Genomic DNA, 19,310 nt, shown 5'->3' with positions numbered 1-19,310 from the left:
ACCGTGTACCTGGTGGATGGTATTCTCACGTGAGATGATGGCATCCATGTCGAAGATCTTGCAGAGGTTGCCTGTGGCAGGGTTGTGTGGTGCCCCGGTCATTGGTCTCCTGACGGCTGGGTAGTTTGCTGCCGACAATGGTCTGCTTGAGGTTGTGCAGTTGTTTGAAGGCAAGAAGTTGGGGGTGTGGGAGATGGCCTTGGCGAGATGTTCATCTTCATGGATGGCATGTTGAAGACTCATGTCATTAACATACATGATGCGGAGATGCCGGCGTTGGACTGGGGTAAACACAGTAAGAAGTAGTTTGTTGTGAGACTTCTTACTGTATTTAACATACATGCCATTGGGCTGCTTGCTGCGCGCTGCCTATGCGGAGCTGTCACTTCTCCTTGCGGAGAGGACAGCCGCGCAAGTAATAAAAACAGACGGCGTCACAAAGGACTGACGTCAGGCTGTTATTGCTACTTTTCGCCGTCCTGCCCCTCTGATTGGCCGGCACGCCCGGCCTCCGAATGTTGGGATTCAATTTGCAACAGTACGCGCCGCCTATTGGTTGCCGCGGCTGTCAATCAGCGGCGGGACACTGCCCAGGGCAGAATAGCGACTGCAGCAACAGTAGCGACTGCAGCAACATCCCGATAGCAGCTCCTGAGAAAAGGGAGAGGAAGGGGATACTGTGTGTGTTTAAAGCAATAAGGAGGAGCGAGCATGGGCAAAAACGGACTGGACGGGAACAGGCTGACCAAGGCTGCCGTGAAGGGGGACTGGCAAGAAGTGAAGCGGCTGCTGGTGGAGGAGAAGGTGAACCCCAACGCGGTCAACCAATACCAACGGACCGCACTGCAGGTTGGTGCTGTCTGTTGGAAAGCTTGTCTCGTACCTTTACTGTATCTGTACCTGAGTTTATTGTCGCAGCACCCCCCCCCCCCACCACACACAAACAAAATCCCCTTTTTAAATCCACATCTCTTGTCTGTGGCCAAATTTTGGAAATTGCTGTCCCGGAATTCATTATTGCCCAGAGATTTGACAGTGCCTGACATTTGGGTTAAATTTATCTCTCGCTGGACTGCGATGCCTCTTTTTCTCCTTCCTAATGCTCACGATTAAAGGAGCTGGTTTTCCCAGGAGGTGGTTGACATTTAAAGGGACTGTCAATTAATATAGGACAGATGTGTCTAGTGTTGCTAATGTATGGTACATTTATTGTTCTGTAATAAAGGACATTTATTATTAATTTTTAGTCTTATAGCAATGTTATAATATTTCCTGTTGTAGAGTCAGCACAGAAAAGAAGAAGGGTGGGGTGGGGGAGAAAGAAGATGTTAGCCTGTTAAACCTGCCGCGGAAGATTTAACCCGTTCTTGGGGTACAAGACACCGAAAGGTGTGGACTTGTTTTTCTTTAGGCGCAATTTTCTGGTTCGTAACGCACTCACGGTTTGTGAATGAAGCTGATGCTTTTGGAAGATCCGCTTTTGAAATCTCGCTGGAACACCTACCTCCCTCCCAAAGTTCGCCCAACAAATTTATTTTGTGTGTGTGTTTGCCTGAAGTGGCAAGGCTGGCGAGAGGAGGTAGCCAGCAGAACTAAAAGATCTCCCGACTCTACGTTTCCTTTCCTTTAAAAAAAAAGGACAACCATTGAGAAATACTACAGTAATTATGTTTATTTGAGGGCGGAGTCTGATGTTGGGAATGTCTAGGGCGTATAGCAAGTGCCCGTAGCTAATCAGCTACTTTTAACACTGTCCCTGTGGTTTATACTGCTAATTAAAATCGAAACCAGTAACGATTGGTTTTAAACTAAGAACGGGGACGGGGGACGGGGGCGCGGAATGAAACATTTAAAGATGGACGGGCTTGGAAGAATTACTAGAGATCATCTATTCGCCCGGCTCCCCCCCCCCCCCCCCCGCGCCTCCGTACTAAAGGGCATTGAACAGTAGGTTCTTATTTCTCTGCCCGCATCCAGGGCAAATGTCAGGCCGAATTCCATCATATCCCACTCTGACCCATCCTCCTCACTCAGTGATATTGGCTGAAGAGATGGGAAGCAGGGGCAATCTGTAACTCCTCAGCCAATTTTCCCTGATGTCAGTGGGATGAGCTATTTCAGCACCTGTGGGTGTTTGTAGGGTCCCAACAGTGCAGAAGGAAGCTATTTGGCCCATCGAGCCTGCATGGCAGCACCCGGAGAACACCCACGCAGACATGGGGAGGACGTGTAGACTCCAAACACAGTTACCCAAGGCTGGAATCAAACCCGGGTCCCCCCCAGCGGTGCTGTGAGGCAGCAGTGCTAATCACTTGTATCTCCGCTACTACATGTCAGAGATCACCTCATGAGTTTACCGATATGTTACCGTATTTTGGATGGCTACCGTTTTATTAAGTGCATTGGATCTCCTTTCCTGTGTCGAACCCAGGGCTCTGATGCCCCCAGTGGGGGGTGGCATGGTGGCACAGTGGTTAGCACTGCTACTTCACAGCACCAGGGACCCAGTTTGATTCCTGGCTTGGGTCACTGTCTGTGTGGAGCTTGCACGTTCTTCCTGTGTCTGCATGGATTTCCCCCAAGGTGCTCCAGTTTCCTCCCACATTCTGAAAGATGTGTGGGTTAGCTGCATTGACCCAAACAGGGCAGGACTGTGGCAACTAGAGGAATTTCACAGTAACGTCATTGCAGTGTTAATGTAAGCCTTACTTGTGACTAATAAATAAACTTTACTTTTATGGTGTCATAGTATTAGAGAAATGATACCAGTAGTCCCCTCCTGCCATTAATGGAATCCTACAGTGCATTTGACCCATCGAGCATGCACCAATGACAATCCCACCCAGGCCCTATCTCCTTAACCCCACTATTTACCCTGCTAATCCCCCTAACACTAAGGGGCAATTTAGCATGGTCAATCAACCTAACCCACACATCTTTGGACTGTGGGAGGAACATGGTAAGAAGTCTCACAACACCAGGTTAAAGTCCAACAGGTTTATTTGGTAGCAAAAGCCAACAGCTTTTGGAGCGCTGCTCCTTTGTCAGCATTTAACATTGTGGTTTTAAAATGAGCAATTGCCATTTGCAGACATGAACTCCTATCAGACTTGACTGGTGGAGTTGTTCCCAAACAGATAATTTCCTAATATTTTCCAAGTAGAGGCAGGCAGGAAAAGTGGAGTTGAGACCACAATCTGGCTGTAAAGTTATCAATAATGTTATTAAGGGCCGAATGGCCTACTCCTGCTCCTAAGTTGCATGTTCCTAACTTTACTCCAGAACAGTCTTAATATTGAGGGGATCTTATTGAAACATGTAAGATGCTGAGGGATTTGACAAGATAGGTACCAGGCTGATGTTTCCATTTGTGGGAGAGACTAGAATCAGGGGAGACACGGGTTAAGAGTAAGAGGTTGACCATTTAAGATGGAGATGAAGAGAATTTCTTCCTCCTTGGAGGGTCATTAGCCTGTGGAAAAGCAGTGAAGACTGGGTCATTCCATTTAATCAAAGCAGATTTAGGCAGATTTTTAATTGACAAGGGGGGAGGTTTGAGGATTACAGGGAATGGAATCCAGACCACAATCCCATCAGCCATGATCTTACTGAATGGTAGAGCAGGGTGATAGAAATGGATGGCCTACACATGCTCCTATGTTCTGTGCCCAAGCCTCGTCCATTCTTCCTTTCACCATATTTATCATCAGATTTAATGTCCTGATCCTGCCTTCCCCGCCTATCCCTCGAGCCCCAAGAGTTGTATCTGATATCTTTGTGGAATCACACAATGTTTTGGCCTCAACTGCAGTGGCACAGTGGTTAGCACCGCTGCATCACAGTGCCAGAGAACCAGGTTCAATTCCGGCCTCAGGTCACTGTTTGTACATCCCCCCCGTGTCTACATGGATTTCCTCCCACAGCCCAAAAGATGTGGGGGTTAGGTCGATTGGCCATGCTAAATTGACCCACATGTCCCAAGATGAGTAGGTTAGGGGGATTAGTGGGGTAAATACCTGGGGTTGGGGTCTGGGTGGGATTGTTGTTGGTGCAGGCTCGATGGGCAGAATGGCACTAAATCACTGTAGGGATTCTATGAACTATTTTTTGTGGTAGTGAATTCCACGCATTTGCCACTCTCTGGGTGAAGAAATTTCTCCTCACTTCAGTCCTAAAAGGTTACCCCTTATCCTCATGACCCCCTAGTTCTGGACTCCCCCACCATTGGGAACATTCTTTCTAAATCTACTCTGTCCAACCAAGTTAAAATTTTATAAGTTTCTGAGATTCCCCTCTCGCTCTTTTAAACCCCAGTGAACATAATCCTAACTGACTTAATCTCTCCTCATATGACAGACCTGCCATCCCAGGAAGCAGCCTGGTAAAGCTTTATTGTAGTCTCTCTATAAGCAAGGACATCCTCCACAGCTAAGGACATTAAAACCGCCCATGCTATTCCAGGTGCCACCACAGACTGAGCTGGCTGGGTGCTAAAAGGCACAGCTGCTAGACTGGGGCTGCAGGGGCTAAAGGGGTATGGGGCATTGGCGCAATCAGGATAACGAATTGGATGATCAGCCATAATCAAAATGAATGTTGGAACAGGCTCGGAGGGCCGAATGGCCTACTCCTGCTTCTATTTTGTATGTTTCCATATATTTGACCTCGTACCTTGCCTCCCTCTGATTGGGATTCTTAGTACACTGTCATGGGGGATGCTGTACCATTGACAGTTACAAGGCAATTCTACCTGATTCTGAAAGCCAAACAACTTTTTTGAGGGGGGGGGGAGGTAGCAGGGCGGGGAGCTGCTTTTAACTTCTGCAGAAGAATTTTTTTCTCTCTCACTCCCCAAGTGTCTGAGTTCCCTAGCTAGACTTCATTCTGGCTCAGCGCCCTGGGGCCTGTTATGGAGCCAAACGCATAACAATCACAGGGGAAGGTAGTAATTGCGATGTCTACATCTTCTGGCAGCTGTGGGAGAGACAGAGAGATACATGATTAGAATGTTTACATTATTCTACAGCTGTGAGACAGACAGATCGGCGGGCACACTGAAACATGTCCAGAATCTGATCACACAAAAAAAATCAAATTCAATGTATACAAAGATCCTTGGAAAGTAACAAACCGTGGTTGCTACTGTGACACCTTTCCACTGACACCTCCCTCCCCACACTTTGTTTTCCCTTCTGTCTGCTAATTTAAATGGGAAGCATGCACAATCTGTCAATTAAAGGCCATTTTCCCTGTCTAAAGTGTTACTTTCTCCTTTATGAATCCATCATAGAATCCTATAGTGCAGAAGGAGGCCATTTGACCCATCGAGTCTACACTGACCACAATCCCACCCAGGCCCTACCCTATGCATTTACCTAGCTAGTCCCCCGACATTAAGGGGCAATTTAACATAGCCAATCCACCTAACCCGCACATCTTTGGAGTGTGGGAGGAAACTGGAGCACCCGAAGGAAACCCACGCAGACATGGGGAGAACATCCAAACTCCACACAGACAGGAATTGAACCTGGGTCCCTGGTGCTGTGAGGCAGCAGTGCTAACCACTCTACCACCATGCTGCTCATTGTGTTATGTTGTGTCCACCACTGAGCTAGTCCTAGCTGTCTTCTCCACTGTGTTGCAAGGGTGGCACAGTGGTTAGCGCTGCTGCCTCACAGCACCAGAGACCCAGGTTCAATTCCCGGCTTGGGTCACTGTCTGTGCAGAGTCTGTACATTCTCCCCACGTCTGTGTAGGTTGCCTTGGGTGCTCTGGGCTGAAGGGCTTCTTCTGCACTGTGGTATTCTGTTCTCCAACTTCCTCCCACAGTCTCAAAGACGTGCATTGGCCATGCTAAATTCTCCCTCGGGTGTACCCGAACAGGCGCCAGAATGTGCCGACTAGGGGATTTTCTCAGTAACTTCGTTGCAGTGTTAATCTAAGCCGACTTGTGACACAAAACCTTATCAGAACAAAATCCTATGCTGTGAAGTCTCTGTAGCCTCATCCCCGAGGACCACCCCAAAGCAGCACACCCAAAGATCACAACTACCCACCTGCTTCACCCCCAACCCTTGCACAACTGCAGTTAAGTCTCACTGCCCCTCCCCAGTTCTCCAATCAGCTTTGACTAAGGGAGATCTGGACTTGAAATGTCAGCTCTTTTCTCTCCTTACAGATGCTGCCAGACCTGCTGAGATTTTCCAGCATTTTCTCTTATGGTTCCAATCAGCTACCTTTGAATCTTACGGTTTAAACATCTTACTGTGATATAGATTAGCCACGGTCAACTGAATGGCAGAATATGCTCGAGGGGAGGAGCAGAATGGCCTACTTCAGATCGTTTGCACTTACTCCAATGGTCAGGGATAACAATAATTGTACATAGACCAAGGAATATATTATTAATAAAGTCACTCATCTATAGTTTCTCAGAAAAATGGAGAAAGTTGTGGAATTCAACCCCCAATTCAAAATTACCATTTTAATAAAAGTAAAAATTGATTTATTTATTACATTATGGATCCAAAGTTAAACACATTCTAGAAAAACAATTCCATGATAAATCAACACATCCTGTGACTCACTGGGAGCATCGTGACACAAGATCTATTTGTTTTTAAATGAAAATAAATTAATTCCGTCTTGTTTTGCAATGTTGTTCCCACCTGCTATGTCTATTTCTTCACTTTTTTCCTTTGGCAATGTGTGTGCAGCGTTTGTTACCCACCCCTAATTGCCCTCGATTATGGTGCTGAGTCTGCTTTTCTGAACCACTGTGGTGTGTAGTGTTAGGATTTTGACCCAGTGACGATGAGACAATGGCACTACATGTCCAAATTCGTGGCACAGTGGTTAGCACAGCTGTCTCACAGCACCAGGGACCCGGGTTCGATTCCTGGCTTGGGTCACTGTCTGCACGTACTCCCCGTGTCTGAGTGGGTTTTCTCCAGGTGCTCTGCTTTCCTCCCAGTCTGAAAGATGTGCTGGTTAGGTGGATTGGCCGTGCTAAATTCTACCTCAGTTTACCCGAACATGCACCAGAGTGTGGTGACTAGTGGATTTTCACAGTAACTTCATTGCAGTGTTAATCTAAGCTTACTGGTTACACTAATAATTAAACTTTAAATTGGAATGATATGCAGCTGCTGCCCCTTGACCTTCTGGGTGGTGGAGGTCATAAGCTTTGGGAGACACAATTAAAGAAGCCTTGATTTAATTTATTATTGTCACATGTATTGGTATACAGTGAAAAGTATTGTTTCCTGCACGCTGTACAGACAAAGCATACTGTTCAGAGTATGTAGCGGTACAGTAGCACAGTGCGTAGCACTGCTGTTTCACAGCGCCAGGGATCCGGTATGAATTGGGTCACTGTCTGTGTGGAATTTGCAGATTCTCCCCATGTCTGTATGGGTTTCCTCCGGGTGGTCCAGTTTCCTCCCACATGCTGAAAGATGTGCTGGTTAGGTGCATTGACCCGAACAGGCACCGGACAGTGGCAACTAGGGGAATTTCACTGTAGCTTCATTGCAGTGGCCTTAATTGTGACTAATAAATTAGCTTTAACCTAAGGGAGAAGGAAAGGAGAGGGTGCAGAATATGGTGTTGCAGTCATAGTTAGGGTGTAAAGAAACATCAAGAGGGAAGGAAAGGAGAGGGTACAGAATATACTGTTAGCCATAGCTAGGGTGTAGAGAAAGATCAAGGGAGAAGGAAAGGAGGGGCTAAAGAATGTAGTGGTACAGTCATAACTAGGGTACAGAGAAAGACCAACTTAATGCAAGGTAGGTCCATTCAAAAGTCTGGCAGGGGCAGGAAAGAAGCTGTTCTTGAGTCGGTTGGTACGTGATCTCAGACTTTTGTATCTTTTTCCCAACAGAAGAAAATATGTCTGGGGTGCATGGGGTCCTTGAACACGCTGGCTGCTTTCCTGAGGCAGCGAGAAGTGTAGACAGAATCAATGGACGGGAGACTGAGATGTTACAGTGTCGCCTACACACGGAGCACACTGTCGATGGTTAGGTTGATCTCATAAGGCTAGATCCTTGATTAAACTTTCATGTCCTAAACTGAACTTGCTTTTTGCACTCCTCTATCCAGGTGATGATGATGGGCAGCACGATGGTGGCGGAGGAACTGCTGAAGAACGGGGCAAACCCCAATATCCAGGATCGTTGGGGCTTCACTCCGGCACATGATGTGGCCCGCAGTGGTTTCTTGGATACCATGAAGGTCCTGACGAAATACAACGCGGATGTGAACATCAAGGATGACATGGGCTGCATTCCCATACACCTGGCAGCCCAAGAAGGCTACCTGGATCTTGTCCAGTTCCTGACTCCAAGGTCAAACATCCTGGTCAAGAATTCCAGTGGGCAAACCCCACTGGACATGGCGAGGGCCGCTGACAGAACTGAAGTCGTGGCTTGGTTAGAGCAGTCGCATGCTACGGAGGTCCAAACCCCGCACTGATTCGGGCCCTGTTAGAAGATGCTGACATTGCTTGTACTTTACCTCTCTCAAACCCATGGTCTTTGCCATGATGTGAATCCTTCCTTTCCACCATTTTGGACTCCGACTTTGCACTGCTAATTGTGGACCCATTGTATAATGTTCCCTTTCTTTTCCCCCCCAACTCTAAATCACCCCCTTTGGTCTTGACCCATTGTGGCAACTCCTCCAAAAAACATTTGCTGGCCATCTCACCCAAAGGTTAGCCAAAACAAGCCACTTTTTGACTTTTTACGTCACCTGATTGTTCAGCCTTTCTGAAAAAGGAATGGTATAAAGAGGCACTCTAGAACTTACCAGTCTCATTTGGGTTGAGGGTGTTTTGCATATAATCGCTTTACGAGCCCCGAGCCTTTGCAGGAAAGTTTCAATGCACATTACACCAGTGCAGTTCCACGACCTCACTTGGGTGCAATATGAGGAAGTCCAAGGGACTGCTCTTTTGACGGAGGAGAAGTGTGGTCTACGGAACACCTGGGAGCCATCAGTTGGATGTGGAGATCTGCACTGATTGAGGGGGGGTGGTCTCCGAGATGGAATGCAGGCTCCTGTTCAGCTCGGGAGAACCTCAAGGAAGACAACATCTCTCAAAGAGAGAAACCTCCTGAATTAGGGGGTCGAAGACTTGGGCCCTGTTGTGTGTTTACAATGATTTAAAGTACTGTAAAAAAAAATATGAAATGAGTTGTACTGTACACATTTAAGTGGCTTTGTGTTATTTTCTCCCTTTACTCGTAAAAGGAAATAGATAGCAGTTAATGTAGCAGTGAATTGGAGTCATTGGTGCTTATCAATTTTGTATATATTTAAAGGGAGTATATTATCAAGCTTATTTATACCTAGAAATTAATTATCTTTCGTGCTGAAGGCATGGCTTTAAATGTCTTTCTTTTCCAAAATGGGAACACAATTAATTTTTTAAAAAAATGTGAAAGACTTAAGTTGTCAATTTGAACATTCTTTGAATATAAGAGCACTGGCTTTTGTGGGTTAAGTAGATAAAACTGTGGAATATCATCCACAGAGCAGAGCTAAAGATTCCAGAATGCCTGGTAATATTTTTAACAAATAGGATACAAATTCTGCCGGTATGAACTATACAGGTACTGATTGTAATGCCCTACCCGGCTGCCACAATGATATTGTCATAGTAAATGTTCTATTGAATGAACAGAGTTCCTGTGAATGCGAGGGGCCTTTTGTTCCCAGGCAGCTGCGAGTTGGTCGCAGATTTATCCTTTTGCGTTGGGGTATTGAACGAGATTTTCTTCAGCACTGGGTTAGTACAGTGTCAGCATCACCTGGGTGTGGTAGCCGAATGCAAATAAATGGAGGGAGGTAGCTCAGCCAATGAATGCTTGTGTGAAATTTTTGGCATTTCAACTTCCTTGTCCTCGGTAAACAACACTGAACCAACAGCACAGGTATATCCAACACTGCCAATTTCTACCTCGGGTAGCTTTGCCCCATGTTGTCCCTGCCCACTCAGCTACAGAAATCCCTCATATACCTTTCTGCCCTATACCTAATGCACTCCTGGCTGGTCTCCTACATTCTATCTTACTCACCCCAAATCCCGTTCCCCTATCGTCCACTGTGTTTGTTGACCTATACCTGATCCAGGTCAAGCAATGGCTTGATTTTAAAATTCCTATCTTAATTTTTCAATCCCTTCATGAATTTGTTCCTCCGTTACCACAAATCTCCTCTGACCTAAAATATCCTCTGTAGTATTTGCACTGCTCTATTTGTGGTCTTCTGAGGATCTTGATTTTGGTTAAAGCTAAGTACTTAGCACGCCATAACATTCAAGGCTGTGGGCCAAGTGCTGGCAAGTGGGATTAGGTGGGCAGGTCAGGATCTTTCATGTGTTGGTGCAGACTCGAAGGGCCTCTTCTCCACTGTAGGATTCTAAGGTAAAGTCGCCACAGTCCCAGATGACCATAAGCTGCTCTCCCCTTTGAGGGGGGAAGAGCTTAACTGAAGGGTCACCACACCTCAGATGAGGGGCAAGGTTGAGAAAGGCCTGTTTTGACAAAGGGTCATCTAGACCTGAAATGTTGGCTCTTTTCTCTCCTTACAGATGCTGCCAGATCTGCTGAGATTTTCCAGCATTTTCTCTTTTAGTTGGATAGAGAAACAGAGTTAATGTTTTGGATTGGTGATTTTTTTTGTTGTGTGGTGTTCTAGCTTTGTCTAACTGGTAGAAGTGTGTGTGTGTGTGTCTCTCTCTCTCACACTGGTTCTCCAATGAGATGCATAGGAGAATCAAAGGTTTAAGTTTTTAAAATTATTATATTTATCCATTCAGCTCCTATACTCAAGGGGACTTTGTAATAGCTCCTTCTTGCAGAGCATGTGTGTGTTGTCTTTCACTGGGTTTTGGTTCTGAGGGCATCCAGAGGTGTACAGACCAGAAAGAAACCCTGCTTCCTCATTTCAACACCAGATCCCATCAGGTTACACATTGTGCCCGATAGCACAGTGGTTATATCTGCTGCCTCGCAGCTCCAGGGGTCTGGGTTCAATTCCAACCGCGAAACTGTGTGTGGCATCTGCACGTTCTCCCCCTGTCTACATGGATTTCCTCTGGGTGCTCTGGTTTCCTCCAACAATCAGAGACGTGCGGGTTAGGTTGATTGGCTATGCTAAATTGCCCCTTAGCATCAAGGGGGTTAGTAGGGTGATTATGGGAATAGGGGCTGGGTGGGATTATTGTTGGTGCAGGCTCAATGGGCTGAATGGCCTCCTTCTACACTGTAGGGATTCTATGATTACATCCAAAGATGTGTGGGTTACATCGATTGGCCATGCTAAATTGCCCCTTAGTGTCAGGGGGGACTAGCTAGGGTAAATGCATGGGGTTATGGGGATAGGGCCTGGGTGGGATTGTGGTTGGTGCAGACTTGATGGGCTAAATGGCCCGCTGCACTGCAGGGATTCTGATTTCTATGATCCCTCACCCTCAGTTTCCTTCCCATCTACTGAGCTCCTGTTCCAAACTTCCCTATGGTTGCGCCTCCTCCTTTCGGACCTTCAGTCGCTCCAATCCCATCTTTGAGCTCCCACTCAGCCTCCACACTTCTCCAACCCTCTTTACAGTCGTTGTTCCTCAAAGCCCTCGAGTCTTTGAGTGAGGCTTTCTTTACCCCGCCCTAATCTCTTCCCCACCACCCCTTCCACCTCACTGGTGATTTTACATTCTTCTGGGTGAAGCGCATGGAGATTTTTTTCTTTTGCATTAAATAGTGCTGTGTAGATGCAATGTTGTTGTTTGAGAAAGAGTTTGCTGTTTTAAACTGTTTGGCGTTTTCCATATTAAAACAAAAGTCCATTATGTTGAGAATGGTCACTCAGGGGCATGGCACAGACCAGCAATTGTGGAATCCCATTTTGGTTGGGACTCTGAGCTTCAGGACAGAATTAGGGATTAAACTCAGTTTGGCATAGGGGTTGGGGGGAATGTTTGAAGACTTTATAGGTTGCTGGATTTTAAATTTGGTTAATGTTGCACATAATTATTATATTTATGATTTGAATTTGTCTGGTGGATATTGTACATTTTAAACGTCTGCAAATAAATTATAAAACTTTTTTGGAAAATTTTAAAACAGATGGTGAGTTTTTTTCATTATATGTGGGCCTTATGGATTCCTACGTTTACCACTTGGTTTCTGTCGGAATGGCATATTGGGGGTACGAATGTGACAATTCAGATGCGCACAGTGGCACTGTGGTTAGCACTGCTGCGTCACAGTGCCAGGGACCGGCTTGGGCCACCATCTGTGTGGAGTCTGCATGTACTCCCTGTGATTGCACGGGTTTCCTCCAGGTGCTCCGGTTTCCTCCCACAATTTGAAAGACGTGCAGGTTAGGTGGATTGGTCATGCTAAATTGCCACTGTGTGCCGAGATGTGTAGGTTAAGTGGATTAGCCGTGGCAAATATGTGGGGTTATGAGGAGAGATCGTGGGTAAGACATTCTGTTAGAATCAGTGCAGACTTGATGGGCCAAATGGCCTCCTTCTGCAATGTACGGATTCTATGATCCCTGATTGCTTGGATTTGGGATGAAATGCTTGGATTGGTTTCCTCCCACAGTCTGAAAGATGTGCTGGTTAGGTGGATTGGCCGTGCTAAATTCTCCTTCAGTGTATCCAAACAGGCACCGGAGCGTGGTGACTAGGGGATTTCACAGTAAATTCATTGCAGTGTTAATGTAAGCCTGCTTGTGATACTTATAAACAAACTTTAAACTTTTCCTCTGGGTGATTCAGTTTCCTCCCACACTCCAATGTGCTGGTTAGGTGGATTGGCCATGCTAAATTGCCCCTTACTGTCCAAAGAAGTGCAGGTTAAATGGATTGGCCATGTTAAATTGCCCCTTAGTTCGAAGATGTGCAGATTAGGGGGATTAGGGAGGGTAAATATGTGGGGTTAAGAGGATGGGGGGGGGTGTCACACTTGAGTAAGATGCTGTTTCAGAAGTTGATGTGTACTTGATGGCTTGAATGGCCTCCTTCTGCACTGTAGGGGTTCTATGCTTCTAAAATTGCCTACTCAAAAATCATTTCCCTTATGTTTATTACAGAGCAACAGTCATTGTACCATTTATCGACAGTGTTAAGCACTGCACTACTTAATTACCTTGCACCAGTTACTGCAGTGCACAGCAAAGCAATTCACTGGCTGATTCATGTTTAAAATAGTTCAACGCAGCACAAATTTTATTGGTGCTTGTTTTTCTTTGGAGAAGAAAACTGTCAATAATGGTCAAAGGTTAGCGGTGAGATTAATAGTCTGAATCACGTGGTTAAATTTACCAATCTCTGTGGCGAGCCACACTCGGAAGCAGCTGACAGAACTTCAGTGTCCTGTCTGTCTCTGACCTCAGATCCCTTCCAGCACAGCTCCCCACACAGACAATGTGGAATCAATGGATTTGTACTAAATTACGTAGAACATGGAGGACAAACATGATGTTTGAGCTCATAGTTTATGGTTCACACGAGCCTCGCACACCCCTTTACCAAATAAAATTAGTATAACCTCCTGTTCCTATTTCTCATGCCTGTATCTAGCTTCTGCTCAAATGTATCGATGCTGCTTGCCTCAAGTGCTCTTTATGGTTGTGATTTTCACATTCTCACCATGCTGAGTAAAGAGATTTCACTGAATCCCTTTTCACAGAATCTCTACAGTACAGCAGGAGGCCATTCAGCCCATCACATCAGCACCGACCACAATCCCACATAAGACCCTTTTCCCATAACCCCATGTATTTACCCTTGCTAGCCCTGTGGCACTAAGGTGCAATTTAGCATAGCTAATCAACCTAACCCACACATCTTTGGACAGAAAGGAAATCGCAGCACGTGGAGGAAACCCATGCAGGAATGGGGAGAACGTGCAGGCTCCACACAGACAGTGACCCAAGCTGGGAATTTAACCTGGGTCCCTGGCACTGTGAGGCAGCAGTGCTAACCACCGTTCCACCTTGCGGTAGCATCTGTGGAGAGAGAAAAGAGCCAATGTTTCGAGTCAGGATAACCTTGGTCAGGTCCTCTGGATTCTGACTGATACCTGAAGCATGCTAGGAGGACAACAGGATTTGTAACTAGAGGGAATTTGGTGAAGGGACACCAGCCTCTGAGGAGTTATACTTCTAAATTTTTATTAACTTTATATATTTGTATGAACTCATATCACCAACAACCTGTCCTGGTCCCTCCACACTGATGCTATAGTTAAGAAAGCTCATGTCAACTTTCTCAGGAGGCTAAGGAAATTTGACAAGTCCACAACGACTCTCACCAATTTTTACAGATGCACCATAGAAAACATCGTTTCTCAGCTTGGTATGGCTCCTGCTCTGACCAACACCATAAGAAAGTACAAAGGGTTATGAACATAGCAACATGGTTGACTCTCAACTACACTCAGGAATGGCCTGGCAAGCCACTCAGTGCAAGGGCAACTAGAAACAGGCAATAAATGCAGGCCGGCCAGCGACACCCACGTCCCATGAGTAAATCATAGAGCGCAGAAGAGGTCCATCAAGTCCGCACTGACACAATGAATAAAAAAACACCCTGGTGTGACTGTAACACTACATTCTGCACCCCATCCTTTCCTTTGTACTCTATGAACGATATACTTTATCAGTATAGCATACAAGAAACAATACTTTTCACTGTATCCCACTACATGTGACAACAATAAATCAAATTAATAAGAATGCCCATCTTAAGGGCAGGACAAAAAAGGGATCATATTTAGTAACAATGAGATTTTTAAAAACTATACATTTTTTAAAATTTTGAATGAACTTAACCTAGAATTCATATTTCAAAAGGAACTTTCCTTGTGGGAGCAGCACGGTGGCACAGTGGTTACCACAAGTAGGCTTACATTAACATTGCAATAAAGTAACTGTAAAAATCCCCTAGCTGCCACATTCTGGCACCTGTTCGGGTGCTCTGAGGGAGAATTTAGCACAGCAACGCACCTAACCAGAACATCTTTCGAACTGTAGGAGGAAACTGGAGCACCCGGAAAAAAAAACGCACGCAGAGATGGGGAGAATGTACAGACTCTGCACAGATAGCGACCCGAGGCTGGGAATGGAACCTGGGTCCCTGGCGCTGTGAGGAAGCAGTGCTGACCGCTGTGCAGCAGCATCTGAGGAGAGAGAATGGAGCCGGATTTTACACCCTCGCTCATCCCGGATCCATAAAATCCTGCCCAAAGTCAACAGACCGTTCCATGGTCTGCTCCTCGCCCACTCTGATTCCGAAATGGGCAGGCCGGTAAAATTGCAGCCAACGGTTCGACCTTTGTCAAGCCTTCTGGTACTCTGGATTCTGACCGTATACCTGAGGCGTGTTAGCTGTAGAAGAGAATTTGTAAATAAGGGGAATTTGGTGAAGGGACACCGGCGTCTGAGGAGTTATTCCATAAACAGTAAGAAGTCTCACAACACCAGGTTAAAGTCCAACAGGTTTATTTGGTAGTTCGAGGTTTTGAAATGCTACCCCTTCATCAGGCGCTCCGAAAGCTTGTGCTACCAAACAAGCCTGTTGGACCTTAACCTGGTGTTGTGAGACTTCTTACTTGTGCCCACCCCAGTCCAATGCCGGCATCGCCACATCATTCCATAAATAAGCGTTGCTTTTGCCAGCAACATTCAAATCCCAGGAATGACTAAAAGGAAGATAATTGCCATGTGGGTGAGATTAGCTGTGCCAGTCAGAATGAACATCTTAAGAACATAAGAACATAAGAAATAGGAGCAGGAGTAGGCCATCTAGCCCTTCGAGCCTGCCCCGCCATTCAATAAGATCATGGCTGATCTGTCGTGGCTCAGTTCCACTTTCCCGCCCTCTCCCCATAACCCTTAATCCCCTCTCTTATCAAGAACCCATCAACCCCAGAATAAAATGATTAGTTATATTTAAAAACAGCGAGTTTTAAATATATATATATTTTTATGAAAAACATACCCTTTGATGAAAAACATATATATACTTTTATGAAAAACATGTATATATTTATGCAAAATATATGAAAAATATATTATGAAAAACATATACTTTTATTTAAAAACATTTTTTATAAAAAACACATCTTAAAAACATATTTTTATGAAAATCATATTCTGAAAAACATAAAATTATGAAAATCATTATGAAAAAGTATATATTTTAAGAAAAACATTCTTTTATGAAAAACATTTTTATGAAAAACATATTGTTTTGTGAAAAACATATTTTTATGAAAAACATAAAATTATGAAAATCATTCTAACGATAAACGAATATATTTTTATGAAAAACGTTATTTTATGAAAAACATATATTTTAATGAAAAACATATTCTTTTATGAAAATCATATATTTGATGAAAAACATATATATTTTTATTAAATGAATATATATTTTAAATGAACTTTTGCTAAAATTCCTATTTCATATGTAATTTACCTTTGAGAATATTGGCAGTGGACAATTGAGCCCAGTTTGTGCAAGCCCAGCTGCTTGTTCTCAAGGGGGGGGGGAAGGGCTTGCTGATCACGTGAGTCCCTCTTTGCGGCCTGTGATTGGTGACGGGTGGTAACCCATGACCTTTGACCGCCAGCGCTGGGGTCAGGCAGTGTGCATGGCAACGATGATGGAGGAGGGTTCGGAGCTCACCATCAACCAGCGCTTCGCCCGCAGCTACCAAAAATACCGGCAGAAGGAGGAGCTGCAGCGGCGTGAGTAGATCCTATTTAGGCGCCTTTCGAAGGGAGTCGCGTGTTTTGTTATTTTTAATAAATAAAAGCTTCGTGGTAGCGCGAAGCCTGTTGGAATAGGCCTCAGATTGCAGCTCTGCATTCCATAATTCGGTTAAACCACTGAAAATATCCCCTGAAAAGCATTGCGAATATCAAATATTGCCCTTTCAAAAAAATGTCGTAATCACAAAAAATTAATCTGTTCGTACTAAATAACCAAAGTATTAGGGCATACGATTAGGGCATCGTATGATGGCACCGCTGCCTCACAGGGCCAGGAACCTGGGTTTGATTCCTGGCTTGGATCAGTGTCTGAATAGAGTTTGCATGTTCTCCCTGTGTCTGCGTGGGTTTCCTCCCACAGTCCAAAAATGTGCAGGTTAGGGGGATTGGCTGTGCTAAATTGCCCATTCGTGTCAGGAGGATTAGCAGAATAAACAAGTGGGGTTATGGGGATAGGGCCTGAGTGCGATTATTGTTGGTGCAGACTCGATGGGCTGAATGTCCTCCTTTCGCACTCTCGATATTCTATTCTATTCTATAGAACGAGCTTTTGGAGGTTGCTCCTTCATCAGGTGAGTGATCATCTGATGAAGGGACAACGCTCTGAAAGCTCGTGCTACGAATAAACCTGTTGGACTTTAACCTGGTGTTGTGAGACTACATAGTGTGCCTGCCCCAGTCCAACGTTGGCAATTCCAGATTGTGTATACTATATATAAAAGTTAATATTTGTTTGACTAATGTTTGCATATTAATCAAACATGCAAATAAGCTGTATATATACACAGCCTATTTGCATGTTTGATTAACATACTAATATGTCAGTAAGTCATACATTAGTAAAATATATGTGTTACTGATATAGTTTTAAAAATTAAGTCTTTCATGGGATGTGCACATTGATGGCAGACCCAGCTTGGGTGATTTGTCTGTGTGGTATCTGCACATTCTCCCTGTGTTTGCGAGGGTTTCCACTGCATGCTCCGGTTTCCTCCCACAGTCTGAAAACCCCCTAGTTGAGACAGTCCAGTGGCTGTTGGGGTATACTAAGGGAGAATTTATCATCTCCAGTTCACCCAACCAGCATGTCTTTCAGACTGTGAGAGGAAACCGGAGCACCTGGAGGGAACCCATGCAGATATGGGGACTTGTTGGTGATTTGTGGGCAGCATGGTGGCTCATTGGTTAGCACTGCTACCTCACAGCGCCAGGGACCCTGGTTCAATTCAGTTATGGTCAGTACAGAATCAACAGGCCAAATGGTCTCCTTCTATACTGTAGGGATTCTATGCTTCTGCTGCTGCAGATTCTGCACTGACAGTGACTCAAGCCAAGAATCGAACCCAGGTCCCTGGAGCTGTGAGGCAGCAGTGCTAATTACTGTGTCACCCAGACAGTGGCAGCAAAACGTACTTGGTAAAATATATATATGTTACTCATATTTTTTCAAATTTAGTCTTTCATGGGATGTGGACATTGATGGCAAGGCCTGTATTTGTTGTCCATCCTTAATTGCCCTTGAACTGAAAGATCTGCTTGGCCATTTCAGAGGGAATTTAAGAATCAACCACCTTGTGGGTCTGGCGACATGTGTAGGTCATCACCAGTTAAGGACTGCAGATTTGCTTCCTGAAAAGGCATTAGCCTGATCGGTTTTTGTGACAATGGTTTCATGGTCGTTGTCATTCGCTTTTAAGTCCAGATTTCATCAATTAAATTCAAATTCTGCCAACTGCTGTGCTGCCATGTCCTCAGCATTTTTCTGGTCCTCTGGATTGCTAGTCCAGTGACATTACCACTGCACCACCATTTATGTGTCACCGATATAGGTGCAAAACACGTGTTCAGATCTAAAGTGCGCACGCACAAAATATGGCAGAAAAAGATTCTTACAAATTTTGTATATGTTTTTCTCTTGTGTAGAATTTGGATTTGTAATGTTCAGAATGAAGGAGGAATAAATATGCTTTCAGAATTTTAGTTGTAGAGATTACAAGAAAACCTCCTTTTCTCTTTGATTGTCAGTCAAAGATCGTTATGGGGATGAAGAAGAGACTTCCAGCTCTGAATCTGATGATGAAAGTGAACTGGTAAGTATGCTAAATTTAGTTTTTGCCAAAAAAATATAAATATGCAAGAGATTGAAAAGTGAAAATTTCAGCAGCGGTGGGACTGAGGATGTTAGTGGGTCAAAGGGGAATCTTAGTCAGACCTCATGGTTCCTTTTCCAGCTTTTACTGTGCCATTCTTGATTTCTTGACTGAAATGCCTAGATTAGTTGCAGTCTTGAGTAGTCGTAAGGGGACAGGTTGGGGGTAACAGTGCAACCTTTTTCCTTTGATCCCATGGGGAAGATTGCACACCATTCTATTTTTATTTAAAGTGAGATGCTGAAGACTTAGCAGGTCTTAAAGAAATCAAGTTACAGTTCCTAGAGTGCATGACGTACAGTAAATTGCTTAAAGGGTCAAGATTAATAGGGCGCACATTTTGCAGATCCTGAGATGTTGCATTCAGCA

The 19,310-nt window shown here is 44.8% G+C and overlaps 2 protein-coding genes across 3 annotated transcripts in view; both read left to right on the top strand.

The window, feature by feature from the left end:
- The first annotated feature begins 610 nt into the window (after positions 1-610).
- LOC145361014 (cyclin-dependent kinase 4 inhibitor D-like) lies at positions 611-12,117 on the top strand. Its single transcript, XM_080216540.1, has 2 exons — positions 611-849; positions 8,104-12,117. Exons 1-2 carry the CDS (start codon positions 712-714, stop codon positions 8,473-8,475), a joined length of 510 nt encoding a protein of 169 aa, XP_080072666.1. The 5' UTR covers positions 611-711; the 3' UTR covers positions 8,476-12,117.
- A 4,540-nt stretch (positions 12,118-16,657) lies between these two features.
- Positions 16,658-19,310, top strand: part of kri1 (KRI1 homolog) — a 48,564-nt gene continuing 45,911 nt past the window's right edge. For both annotated transcript variants that reach the window (XM_080216565.1, XM_080216564.1), the window contains exons 1-2: positions 16,658-16,767; positions 18,817-18,881. In XM_080216565.1, coding sequence (XP_080072691.1) covers positions 16,671-16,767; positions 18,817-18,881 — 162 coding nt within the window. In that variant the 5' untranslated portion in view covers positions 16,658-16,670. The remainder of the gene's footprint in view (positions 16,768-18,816; positions 18,882-19,310) is intronic.

This window comes from Carcharhinus amblyrhynchos, chromosome 33 (genome assembly GCF_965287045.1).
Source record: "Carcharhinus amblyrhynchos chromosome 33, sCarAmb.v2.hapA, whole genome shotgun sequence".
In the NCBI taxonomy this organism is placed as follows: domain Eukaryota; kingdom Metazoa; phylum Chordata; class Chondrichthyes; order Carcharhiniformes; family Carcharhinidae; genus Carcharhinus; species Carcharhinus amblyrhynchos.
Note: the sequence above shows the minus strand (reverse complement) of the source record. Positions and strands in the feature narration are given on the sequence as shown.